This window comes from Eretmochelys imbricata, chromosome 2, assembly GCF_965152235.1.
Source record: "Eretmochelys imbricata isolate rEreImb1 chromosome 2, rEreImb1.hap1, whole genome shotgun sequence".
In the NCBI taxonomy this organism is placed as follows: domain Eukaryota; kingdom Metazoa; phylum Chordata; order Testudines; family Cheloniidae; genus Eretmochelys; species Eretmochelys imbricata.
Genome location: NC_135573.1, coordinates 248948954 through 248961999, shown reverse-complemented (window position 1 = coordinate 248961999; position 13046 = coordinate 248948954). Strand labels below are relative to the sequence as shown.

Below are 13046 nucleotides of genomic sequence, written 5' to 3'. Positions count from 1 at the left end.
GGGACTACTCATAAGTGTATAAAATTAAGCCCATGCATGAGTCTTTGCAGGCTCAGGGCCTTTGTGAATGTTCCTCACTAAAAGGAAAGCTCTTTATATTTAAGAATAGTGTTTGATCCTGTGAGGAGGTGCTGAGTGCCCCTACCCACCCCCAAATGATGGTCCATAAGTTTGTGGGTTTTGGTTTCTCTTCCAACATTAGAGCAAATAATATGCACTACCATAGGGGAACATGCGTTTTTAAAAATTAGATTTTTACCAGGTATAACTGTCATAACTGCTTTGGCCTGTTCTAATCAATGATTACTGATTATTTAAATTAAAAGCAATTTTTAAATATTAATGACAACAGTAGGAAATCTTTGTGGCACTTAGTTGAAAACAAATGAAGACCTTAAAACAATTATAGTTTGATTATAAATTCTTCTGTTTTAAACTGATTTAAGGTTAGGAACATCTCATAGCTTTCCAGTCCTATAGACCAATGGTTCCTCAACCAGGGGTATGTGCATCTCTGTGGGTACTTAGAGGTTTTCCAGGAGGTACATCAACTCATCTAGATATTTGCCTAGTTTTACAACAGGCTACATAAAAAGCACTAGCTAAGTCTGTACAAACTAAAATCTCATACAGACTTGTTTATACTGTTCTATATGCTATACATGGAAATGTAAGTACAATATTTATATTCCAATTGATTTTATAATTATATGGTAAAAATAAGAATGTAAGCAATTTTTTAGTAATAGTGTGCTATGTATTTTTGTCAGCAAGTAGTTTTTAAGTAAGCTGAACCCTGGGGGTACACAAAAGAAATCAGACTCCTGAAAGGGGTACAATAGTCCAGAAAGGTTGAGAACTACCGCTACGGATATTATAGCGCTCAACACTGTTATACAGCTGATCATGGCAACTGGTTTCCAAGCTTCTGAAAAGGTAGCAATCAGTTCACTACAAAGTTGAATTTCAAATAACCAAGAGAACAGGCATATTCTTTGTCATGTTCTCCCACAACAGGCAATCTCCATCTGATCACATGGCCTACAAGAACCAAAAGAGAGGAGTTTCACCTAAAACAGAAATACTTCAAAAAATTATTAGTCTTCAAACTTGTGGAGGCAAGAGAAGGAAAGAGCACCCGCACAGATAGGTATATGACTGAAGGAGAAGATAATTCATTTTCTTTAGACAGCTGACAAGATCATGCAAAAACCAGAGGGAGAAATCAAAAAGACAAGTAGGACTGGCTAGAGCCCATTTGGAAAGATGAAAGACTTCATGGAGAATAATCTTCCTCACAGCCTGAAGAAGAAAAGTTTACTGCTTCTCATAATATATGACTTGTATCTCCTCAAGAGACACTTCCACAAAAAAGGAGAAATATATTACCATTACCCAAAGAATTCAACAAGCAATATTGGCAACATTCTCACAGCTTCAGAAATGGAAGCAATGGATTGGATAGTAAATTCCTGGATTACAATGAGTTCAAAGAAATGTATCATGAGAAGAACCTTTAATAGATTACCAAAAAATGGTCTCTAAAAAATGTATCGGACAAAGGCCAGATAGGATTTAGTCAAGAGCTGATATAATCTGTGGGATAAAGACAGAATGCTCTGGATGCATCAGAATCAGTGAGATTTCAGTAAACAATTAGCCTCTTCTCATTCAAATCTTTCCTTGAGATTATGCTGCAGCATAGAAGTGAGTTGATAATAGCCATTAGCATTTTAAAATATGCTTTTAATTGAGCAATCCCTAAAAAGCACAGATCTAAACTGAATAACCACATAATCATCCCTTGTTCTCCCTACTCTTTTACCCTCAACTCAACATGTCACATATATGATGGTAAGATCTCCTGAGCAGGAAATTATTCTCTCTCATTTTTTCTGTACGCTACCTGGGACACTTTTCATAAAAATAATATATAACAGTAGAATTAACGCAATAATCATACTGCTGTCAACAGTGAAGACAAACACAAAACATATAGAAAACCTATAAGCTAGGATGCAGTTTGATCTACTGAAGAGTTTAGGTTTGGGAAGTCAGACAGCCCTTGCTTTCCCACTAACTAATTCACTCCCTCACCTTTGGAAAGTCATTTTCTCTCTGTGCCTCAGTTTGCCAATCTGTAAATTAGGGACTTAATACTTACCCACTTTACAGTACTTAAAGAGCTATGGATGAAAAGTATTGAGTGCTGTTATTACAGAATTTATTTACATTATGCAGTAATATGGAAAGAAACCTTTTTAGCCCATAAAGATGACTACATTTCATAGCTAGAATTAGTGCTGGAGAATACTGAAGCACATAAAAATCATCTCTAATTTTTTAGGCTCTGAGAAGAGTTGCTAAAATTAAGTCAGAATGATTAAACATTTCAATTATACTGAATGTGACTACAGACCTCTGTTGCAAATATTTAAAGAACATTTGGTCCAAACATTATAGCTATATTATAGATGAACCAGTTGTAACTCCATAGTTAAGATGTCACTGAAAAATACATTTCAGTGGAGACTTATTCCCTAGAATTTATTTAAAAAACCCAAAACATTATCTTCCCAGACTGTCACCTGATTAAAAGGATCCAGATTGAATTTCTGTTGAAGTTTTAAGTGATTCTGTTGAATTTGTTAAACACTAGAAGCATTATACCAAGAGCGTCATAAATATCTGCCTAAAGTTCCAATGCTGATATTTTCAAAGTAGTTTAGGGATTTGAATGCCTATTCATTTTAATGGGGACTGGGTGTTTAAATCTCAAGTTGTTTTTTAAAGCTCTGCCTTAAATCCTTATCTAGGCAACTAAACCAAAGGCTTGGTTTTTACAGCAGACTGAGTACCCAGCAGCTCTCATTACACTTCAATGTGAACCATTAGGTGCTTAGAACTTTTGGAAATCAGGCCACTGATTTAGAGCCTATGTATGGATTTAAGAGCCTAACTTTAGGTTCCTATTTATTGAAAATTTTGACATTAAAAAATTACCTGGCCCAGATTCTCTCACCCTGTTCAGGCCATGTTGCAGCAGTCAGGTTGAGCAAAGTTTCAGAATCCAGCAGTAGCAGGCCAGCTGAGAACTCACCAGCACAAGGAAGATATCAGCTAGCATAAAGGGGAATAAGTGGCCCCTACACAAACTGCTGCCTTGCACTCTGATGCGGGGGGGCGGGGGGGGGTCAGAATACTGTACAGCTATGCCAATTATGAACAGGCATAAATAAGTGCATCCCGTAAACTGCTTTAATTTATGCCAATGGACAGGGGTTGGCACAAATGCCCCATGAGAATCAGGGAAACAAACTTACTCTTTTCAGAGTGGTAGCTGTGTTAGTCTGTATCAGCAAAAACAACGAGGAGTCCTTATGGCACCTTAGAGACTCACAAATCTATTTGAGCATAAGCTTTCATAGGCTAAAACCCACTTCATCAGCCACGTGGAGTAAAAAATACAGTAATCAGTATATACATTACAGCACATGGAAAGATGGGAGTTGCCTTACCAACTGGGGGGTCAGTGCTAACAAGGCCAATTCAATTAAGGTGGAGGTGGCCTATTCTCAACAATTGACAAGAAGGGGTGAATATCAAGAGAGGGAAAATTACTTTTGTAGTGCCTACGAGGCCAATGCAATCAAGCTGAACGTCACCCATTTCCAACAGCTGACAAGAAGGTGGGAATATCAGCCAAGGGAAAATTACTTTTTGTAGTGACCCTTCCACTTCCAGTCTTTATTTAGGCCTAATTTGAGGGTGCCCAGTTTGCAATTTAATTCCAGTTCTGCAGTTTCTCACTGAAGTCTGTTTTTGAAGAATTGCCACTTTTACGTCTGTTATTGAGTGTCCAGGGAGATTGAAGTGCTCTCCGACTGGTTTTTAAATGTTACAATTCTTGAAGTCTGATTTGTGTCCATTTATTCTTTTGCGAAGAGACTGTCTGGTTTGGCCAATGTACATGGCAGAGGGGCATTGTTGGCACATGATGGCATAAATCACATTGGTAGATGTGCAGGTGAATGAGTCCCTGACAGTGTGGCTGATGTGGTTAGGTCCTATGATGGAGTCCCTTGAACAGATATGCAGACAGAGTTGGCAACGGGGTTGTTGAAAGGATAGGTTCCTAGGTTAGTGTTTTTGTTGTGTGGTGTGTAGTTGCTGGTGAGTATTTGCTTCAGGTTCGGGGGGCTGTCTATAAGCAAGGACTGGCCTCTCTCCCAAGGTCTGTGAGAGTGAGGGATCATCCTTCAGGATAGGTTGTAGATGCTTGATGATGCACTGGAGAGGTTTTAGTTGGGGGCTGCAGGTGACGGCTAGTGGCGTTCTGTTACTTTCTTTGTTGGACCTTTTCCTGTAGTAGATGACTTCTGGGTACCCTTCTGGCTCTGTCAATCTGTTTCTTCACTTCACCAAGTGGGTATTATAGTTTTAAGAATGCTTGATAGAGATTCTGTACGTGTTTGTCTCTGTCTGAGGGATTGGACCAAATGTGGTTGTATCGTAGAGCTTGGCTGTAGACAATGGATCATGTGATGTGGTCTGGATGAAAGCTAGAGGCATGTAGGTAAGTGTATAGCGGTCAGTAGGTTTCTGGTATAGGGTGGTGTTTATGTGACCATCACTTATTTACACTATAGTGTCCAGGAAGTGGATCTCTTGTGTGGATTGGTCCAGGCTGAAGTTGATAGTGGGGTGGAAATTGTTGAAATCCTGGTACAATTCCTCAAGGGCCTCCTTCCCATGGGTCCAGATGATGAAGACGTCATCAATGTAGTGCAAATAGAGTAAGGTCATGCTGCCCCCATCTCCATCCTCTATTCTAAGCATATTTAAGTGAACAGGGCCAAAGACCGTTTGGGGAGGTCATTCCACTGGGAGGGAATGGGCAAGGATGTTTCTACCTATGTCCGGTCTTCTGAGGTGTGCCAAAGAGTGGGAAAACCCCAAGATCAGGTCAAAGCCCCTCTCCAGCCACTCCCCATCACTGAAGTTCCATTTCAGCGAGTAGCTGTGGATATTCTGGGTCCTTTTCCAGGGTTTAGCAACTGTAGGAAGGTGATTGTCAAGGTTCCTTCCCCACTCTGAACTCTAGGGACCTGCATGAAAAACCCCCTAAGCTTATTTTTACCAGCTTAGGTTAAAACTTCCCCAAGCTACAAACTATTTTACCTTTTGCCATTGGACTTTATTGCTGCCACCACCAAGCATCTAACAAATATATAACAGGGAAAGAGCCCGCTTGGAAACGTCTTTCCACCCCAAAAATCCTCCCAAACCCTACACCCCCGTTCCTGGGGAAGGCTTGATAAAAATCCTCATCAATTTGCATAGGTGAACACAGACCAAAACCCTTGGATCTTAAGAACAATGAAAAAGCAATCAGGTTCTTAAAAGAAGAATTTTAATTAAAGAAAAAAGTAAAAGAATCACCTCTGTAAAATCAGGATGGTAAATACCTTACAAGGTAATCAGATTCGAAACAAAGAGAATCCCTCTAGGCAAAACCTTAAGTTACAAAAAGACACAGAAACAGGAATATACATTCCATTCAGCACAACTTATTTTATCAGCCATTTAAACAAAACAGAATCTAACGCATATCTAACTAGATTGCTTACTAACTCTTTACAGGAGTTCTGACCTGCATTCCTACTTAGGTCCCAGCAAAAGCAACACACAGACAGAGAGGACCCTTTGTTTCCCCCCGCCACTCCAGCTTTGAAAGTATCTTGTCTCCTCATTGGTCATTTTGGTCAGGTGCCAGCGAGGTTATCTTAGCTTCTTAATCCTTTACAGGTGAAAGGGTTTTTTCCTCTGGCCAGGAGGGATTTAAAGGTGGTTAGCCTTCCCTTTATATTCATGACAAGGATCAAGAGATTCATGGCTACTTGGGATGTGGGGTTACCCAGAAATGTTTCGTTGGCAAGAAGGAGGCATGGAGAGCTTTATCTTTCAAGTGCATGGATCAAATATGCCCCCAGAGGCTAGGAGCTGCAGGGCCCCCCCACCGCTCAGAGCTCCGGGGCTGGCAGCTGCAGGAGGCCACACCACCTGCAGCAGCTGAGAGCTCTGAGGCCCCTACTGGCTGACAGGTCCAGCCCCACAGTCCCAGAGCTGAAGCAGAAAATGTCACAGAGGTCTCTGGAAGTCACGGATTCTGTGATTTCTGTGACATAATCATAGCCTTAACCATAGTATATGGATGTCATTATAATATGAGTACCTCAATTCATAAATCCTCCCTTCTTGCAAGGATGTGCTGGTGAGTGGAATTGTTCTGTTAATTGGACCCATTCATTTTCTGTAAACAGGATCTGGTTTTAAAATTCCCAGGCTGACATAAAGTTATTTAATTGTATACATCCCGGACTATCATATTTAGCTATGAAGTCAAAACAATGAAGTGTCTACCCTGGAAGTATGCATGCTCTGGTTTTGTTTTGTAAATTAAGTGTTTTGAAGGCATTCCTCTAAGAGATTTTTAAGCAGTTTTAAGTTTTAATAAAAATTAAATGGTATAAAACTCTTTTATTTAAGCCTAAATTGCCAATATTAGCAAAATACTGGGACCTTTGGGCTCATGAGTAAGAACCTTATTAAATGTCCATTTAGACAACAGGAACCTTTTCACTGATTTCAGCAGGCCCTGGATCAGGCCCTAAAAGCAGACATATAAACAGTAAGGACTGAATCAGTAACCAGTACATCACAAGTCTAAGGGCCAAATTCGTCCCTGGTGCAACAGCACAGAAATCAATGGACTTACACCAGGGATGATTCTCCCTGTGTTTATCCAAACTGATCTCCTTTGTTCCCATTTTAAAGGGATATTGCTAATTGTTTATTCTTAGTTATTACAAACTATCTGAACTATCTCAGGTAATTTGGAAGCAAATAAACCAGTTATTTTGCAGAAATAAAAGTATTTTGTAGTCACAACAATTACTACTTCACACAGGTGGTATCCAAGCTGACAGTAAGCAAACTGCAGTATTTACAACAGTGGCTTTTATAGAAGCAGTTTAGCTTTAGATATAGAATGTGTGTGTCCTAAGTGTTCATGGGGATTGTCAAAGTAACTCATAAATAAAGCGTATTTGTACCTTTTTTTAGATCCAGAAATAAAAATCTACTTGTAATAATGCTCCTGTTATCCCCTACAACCAAATTCTTTGTAAGTCACAGGTGTCAATTTTTCATTTTCAAAATCTAGTCTCTTATTTTTCTCTCTCAGACATAACACTGAGGCCTTTTTCACTATGCTAGGCCACGACTGCATCCCTCTGTTTAATCCAGTTAGTTCCTCTGCAAACAATGAAGTCTCAGGCAGTTTTAATTGACTCAGAGATGTTACACTTCAATTTCCCATATGTGCCACTAACCCCTCAACTGTCTCCTTCATTAAATGTCAATCTTCCTGTGAGAATGCTCCTTCCTTTTGTTGTTGTTGTTGGTGGTGCTGTTTTCTAAACTGAATGGTGGATGGGCACAGTTCAGGGGTGGGGGGTTCTTACCTGCTGCTTTGGCAACATCTGCAGTTGTAATATTTTGGACATTTGGGTGCACTTTGAAGGTCACAGCTGGTCCCAATATGCTACAAAAAGATTTTAAAAATATGAGATTTGTAACAAAGAAATACAACGTAACACTTCTTATCAAAAACAAAACTTAAAAAAAAGAGATGAATTTAAGGAACACTATTAAGGCACCATTTATTCCTTTCCCTTTTAGTTCATTAAACACATTTGCAACATCCATGTAAACCTTTATATGTGTTTTGTTTTAATGTATGTCTGAAAGAACATTACAGATATTAATTGAGGCTCATGACACCCACCATAAAGGTACTGTACCTGTTACAAAGATGGGCAAATTAAGGCACAGAAAACAAATGATTTGCTCAAATACCACACAGAGCATCAATGACACTCAGAATCTCCAGGATTAAATCACGTCATTTCTGATTCTGCCAGCCTTAGCTAAAAGTAGCTTACGTCACAAGTAGCCCCATTAAAACCAATGGATGTCTAGAAAACCTGCCTTACAGTGAGAGACAAAAGAAGCTCAACAAAGAGAAGGTGAAGAGATTATTTGATCTGGGTCTACTATTACCTTCATAAGGAAAAGCTTTCTGACAGTAGAGGGCTCTTTAATCTACCAAAGGTGTCGTGAAGTCCAACTGCTGAAAGCTGATGCTAGACAAATTCAGACTAGAAAGATGGTGCACTTTTTTTAAACAATGTGAGTACTTAACCACTGGAACCACTTTTCTAGGGATGTGCTGGATTCTCCATCACTTGACATCTTTAAGTCAAGATTGGATAGCTCTAAAAACATCTGCTCTAGCTCAACTACAGTTATTAGCCTGCTGCAGTAACCATTTGGTGAAACTCTATGGCCTGTAGAAAGAAAAGGAGTACTTGTGGCACCTTAGAGACTAACCAATTTATTTGAGCATGAGCTTTCGTGAGCTACAGCTCACTTCATCGGATGCATACCGTGGAAACTGCAGCAGACTTTATATACACACAGAGATCATGAAACAATACCTCCTCCCACCCCACTGTCCTGCTGGTAATAGCTTATCTAAAGTGATCATCAAGTTGGGCCATTTTCAGCACAAATCCAGGTTTTCTCACCCTGTCATTATGCAAGGCACTGCATTTAGCCGTATGGAGTGGAAATCTATCAACTGCATGAAATCTGTATGCATCCGATGAAGTGAGCTGTAGCTCACGAAAGCTCATGCTCAAATAAACTGGTTAGTCTCTAAGGTGCCACAAGTACTCCTTTTCTTTTTGCGAATACAGACTAACACGGCTGTTACTCTGAAACCTGTCATTATGCAAGGCACTGCATTTAGCCGTATGGAGTGGAAATCTATCAACTGCATGAAAGGGGGTGGAGGGTGAGAAAACCTGGATTTGTGCTGAAAATGGCCCAACTTGATGATCACTTTAGATAAGCTATTACCAGCAGGACAGTGGGGTGGGAGGAGGTATTGTTTCATGATCTCTGTGTGTATATAAAGTCTGCTGCAGTTTCCACGGTATGCATCCGATGAAGTGAGCTGTAGCTCACGAAAGCTCATGCTCAAATAAATTGGTTAGTCTCTAAGGTGCCACCAGTACTCCTTTTCTTTTTGCGAATACAGACTAACACGGCTGTTACTCTGAAATCTATGGCCTGTGTTACGTCAGACTAACTGACCACCATGGCCCTTTCTGGCCTTAAAAATCTATGAATCCATGAGCAGCTTGCAGAGTACAGTACTAATCAGCATGATAACGAATGGTAAAATCATGTCTATAGTGTTTGCCAAAACAAATGCCTCAGTGTATTTTTTTAAAGAAAAGTAAATCAACATCAATAGTTCCATACTCAGAAGCACCCCAATAACACAAAATGGATGTGCATGTATGGTGAAGGGGATGAAATTAGAATTAAAACAGATTTCAGTTACAGGCTTCTTGGATTATTATAAAGAGTGCATAAAAATCAGATTGTATATATTTTTCATACATTTTCAAATACACTGACAGTTCCCTTTTAAAAACTCACCAGATAATAGAATGCTTTAGAAGTAACAGTGCACTGTTGCCGTAGAGCTCAGTATAAGGCTGAATAGCTATGACATTTAGCACCATGATAAAAGTTAATCCATACAGAAAATGATATTTGATCTACTTGTTGTGGCAGAATATACCCGTGTTCACACCCAACACACAATTATAATAATGTTTGTACAAAGTCTTCTTGTGAGATAACATTTAAAAACTCATAATTTGCTCATCAGTAATATCATAGGAAAATGCATGTAGCAGCATTATATGTGAAGTTATAAATATAAACTGAAATAATGACTAAAAGTAAGTTTTCTAGATAAATCTGGGGAGTGGCCAAATCAGTTCCTAAGAGACAAAGGAGACAAAACTGAAGCCTCAGCCAGGTGTAAGCAAGGCTGATGGACCATTACCTGCTAAGTGACTATTCTTTGTCAGGAAAGGGGGTAAGGGGGAAAATCTACATCTTAGCAAAGAAACAGCATGGAATTTCCTTCCACACAGACTGCCGTCATCTTGCTCCCAGCTGGAAATCCTTCTCACAGGTTGCAGGGGATAGGGGGCGGGGGGAGGGAACACAAGGACAACTATAAAAAAAAGGGACAAACACCCCCCACCCACCCCCGTTTCACCCTGCCCATCACATTTATTGCACCTAAAAGAGACAAAGGAAGCAGCCACTGGACTCTGCTGGACGGGTCCTGACCTAAAGAGTTTGTTCAGTAAGACTGCTGAAAGCATGTGGTGAGAACTTTGCTGAGAATCTAATGTAGTTTGTTAAGTTAGACACCAGTAAGCATTTTATATTCATTTTTCTTGTAACCATTTCTAACTTTCATGCCTCATTACTTGTACTCACTTAAAATCTCTCTTTTTGTTGTTAATAAACTTGTTTTATTGTTTTATCTAATCCAGTACGTTGAAGTTGAAGTGTCTTGGCAACTGCATTTGGGGTAACAAGTTGTGTGCATATTATTCCCTTAAAAGAATAATGGACTTAATATGTTTGCACTGTCTAGGAGAGGGCTGGCTAGTACAGGACATATGGTGGTGGAAAGAGGAGGGAAATCTGAGACTGTATCAGGGTCACCCTGTGGTAATCTTTAAGGCTAGTAAGAGTGAAGGTGTGGCTGGTTGGCTGTAGCACACGCACAGAGAGAGAGGGGGAGCTGGGAGTGACTTACATGCTGGAGACTGTTTTTGAGCATTCCACATTGGAGGCTACAGCAGCAAGGCACTGCAAATGACATCCCAGGTTACAGGCAGGAATGGCACACCTACCCTTTGGTCAGGAGTGTACCCGGTATGGTCACATTAATTATCATAAATCACATAATCTTTGGGAACAGTTATATTTGTACTGTAAATTATGAATAACAATGCATTAATGGTAAAGTACATTACTGGAATCATATAAAATGTGCTTTGACTTTTTATGTGAGATGCATGTGAAAGCTGAAAAGTTGCTATGTAACAGAAAATACACTGGGAAATGTTCTCTATTACAGTACTGGAAATGTAGCATTAAAGTGCACTTTTGCTAAAGTAATAGTACTTAGCATTTATATAATAGTATTTTTCATTATGAGAGCAACTAACTAAGTAATTTTCTACACCCCTATGAGGTAATGCATTTAAATATCCCCGTTTTACAGAGGAAAAAAATGTGGCAGTATGGTTCAAGACAGCCTACAGGTCACAAAGGAAACTGAATTAAGAGTCAAGATTAGAACTCAGGAACACATTGCTTCCAATCCTATGCTCAAACCATTAGATCATGCCTCACTAACTAGCTATATATGTTACTAGCTATTGCATTTGTATAATGTCTATCATTGCATTATCTGAGCCCTCTCGCTAAAGAAACCAAGAAAGCCTATAAAAACCCAGTCAAAAAGCTAGTTGTTCTATTTCACTTTTGGAAATATACTGTGACAGAGTTGGGCCAGATGGCTACAGGAAAGTGATAGAAGGCAGATATATTAGCCCCAGGTTAAGTAGGTCCCTTTTCCTGGGTAAGGTAACAGGGAAGGTTCCAGAACAATCAGGAACCTTCTGGAAATAATTAAGACAGACATGCTGATTAGAACACCTGCAGCCAATCAAGAAGCTGCTAGAATCAATTAAGGGCAGGCTAATCAGGGCACCTGAGTTTAAAAAGGAGCTCACTTCAGTTTGTGGTGCGCATGTGAGGAGCTGGGAGCAAGAGGTGCTAGGAGCTGAGAGTGAGAATGAGAATGCGTACTGTTGGAGGACTGAGAAGTACAAGCATTATCAGACTACAGGAGGAAGGTCCTATGGTGAGGATAAAGAAGGTGTTGGGAGGAGGCCAGGGGGAAGTAGCCCAGGGAGTTGTAGCTGTCGCACAGCTGTTCCAGGAGGCACTCTAGACAGCTGCATTCCACAGGGCCCTGGGCTGGAACCCGGAGCAGGGGGCGGGCCCAGGTTCCCCCCAAACCTCCCAACTCCTGGTCAGACACAGGAGGACTTGACCTGGACTGTGGGTTCACGAAAATGGCCAAACTGAGGGCTGCCGTGAAGTTCCAAGGCAAGCAAATCCGCCAATAAGCGCAAGACCCACCAAGGTAGAGGAGGAACTTTGTCATAATACATACAATATTATAAATAGTTTTCAAAGCTACTGTAGAAAACCAGAAGCTAGAAGCCAGAACCTAAGCTAGGAAGTTTCAGTTCCTGGCAGTGAGCAGACTATTACATAATGATTAAATAAGATAGTTATTAGAATTACCCCTCTGCTCTAATAATTCTGACCCTGGACTAGCTGTGGGCACAATGAACACTAGCTGCCATCTCTTTTACTCACATCACATCCAGTGTGCACATTCTAGTTTGAGCCAATGAAGATTGACAGTAATCAATCAATTTTTCTTCAAGTACTTTTCAGAAAAAACAGGTCTATTGCTAAAATGACAATCCAGATTCCTAGTCATCAATATCAAAGGAGTTTATTTTAATCAATGATGGGTGCCTATATGTTTTGTCAGCAGCATTTAAATAGTATTTTCTATATTATTATACTTAAGACATGTATGCACTTGCATTTCATCTGAGGTTCTTAAAGTGCTTTGCAAACATTCAGTCCACTGGCAAATTCTGGCCATGAAGCTGAGGTAGTTAGCCACAGGAGAACCACCCACTGTAGGGGCACCCTTAGTAGTAATGGGTATGCTCCTAAGCTGTCTCCCACCCTCTGCTGCTCTAAGGCACGTGGCTGGAGCTGATGATTCTGCCAGTTACTAAAGACATCCCTCCTTTGTGGCAGATTACATAACACTAGCATTCAGTGAGCTTTGCAGATGAAACTGATCATAACTATAAACCAATGTGGGACCAACCTACGACAGAGCCAGTCCAGGATCAGGGAAGCATAAAAGCCAGTTTTGCATCCCCTCCCCAAGCTGCACTAGCCATTCCACAATTGTAGCCAAGGATCTGGAAATCAGGATCACA

General features: G+C 40.2%; 1 protein-coding gene across 1 annotated transcript in view; it reads right to left on the bottom strand.

Annotated features, from left to right (window-relative positions):
• PTPRN2 (protein tyrosine phosphatase receptor type N2) overlaps positions 1-13046 on the bottom strand; it is a 1032194-nt gene that overhangs the window by 515855 nt on the left and 503293 nt on the right. The window contains exon 11 of the mRNA XM_077809485.1: positions 7527-7606. Coding sequence (XP_077665611.1) covers positions 7527-7606 — 80 coding nt within the window. The remainder of the gene's footprint in view (positions 1-7526; positions 7607-13046) is intronic.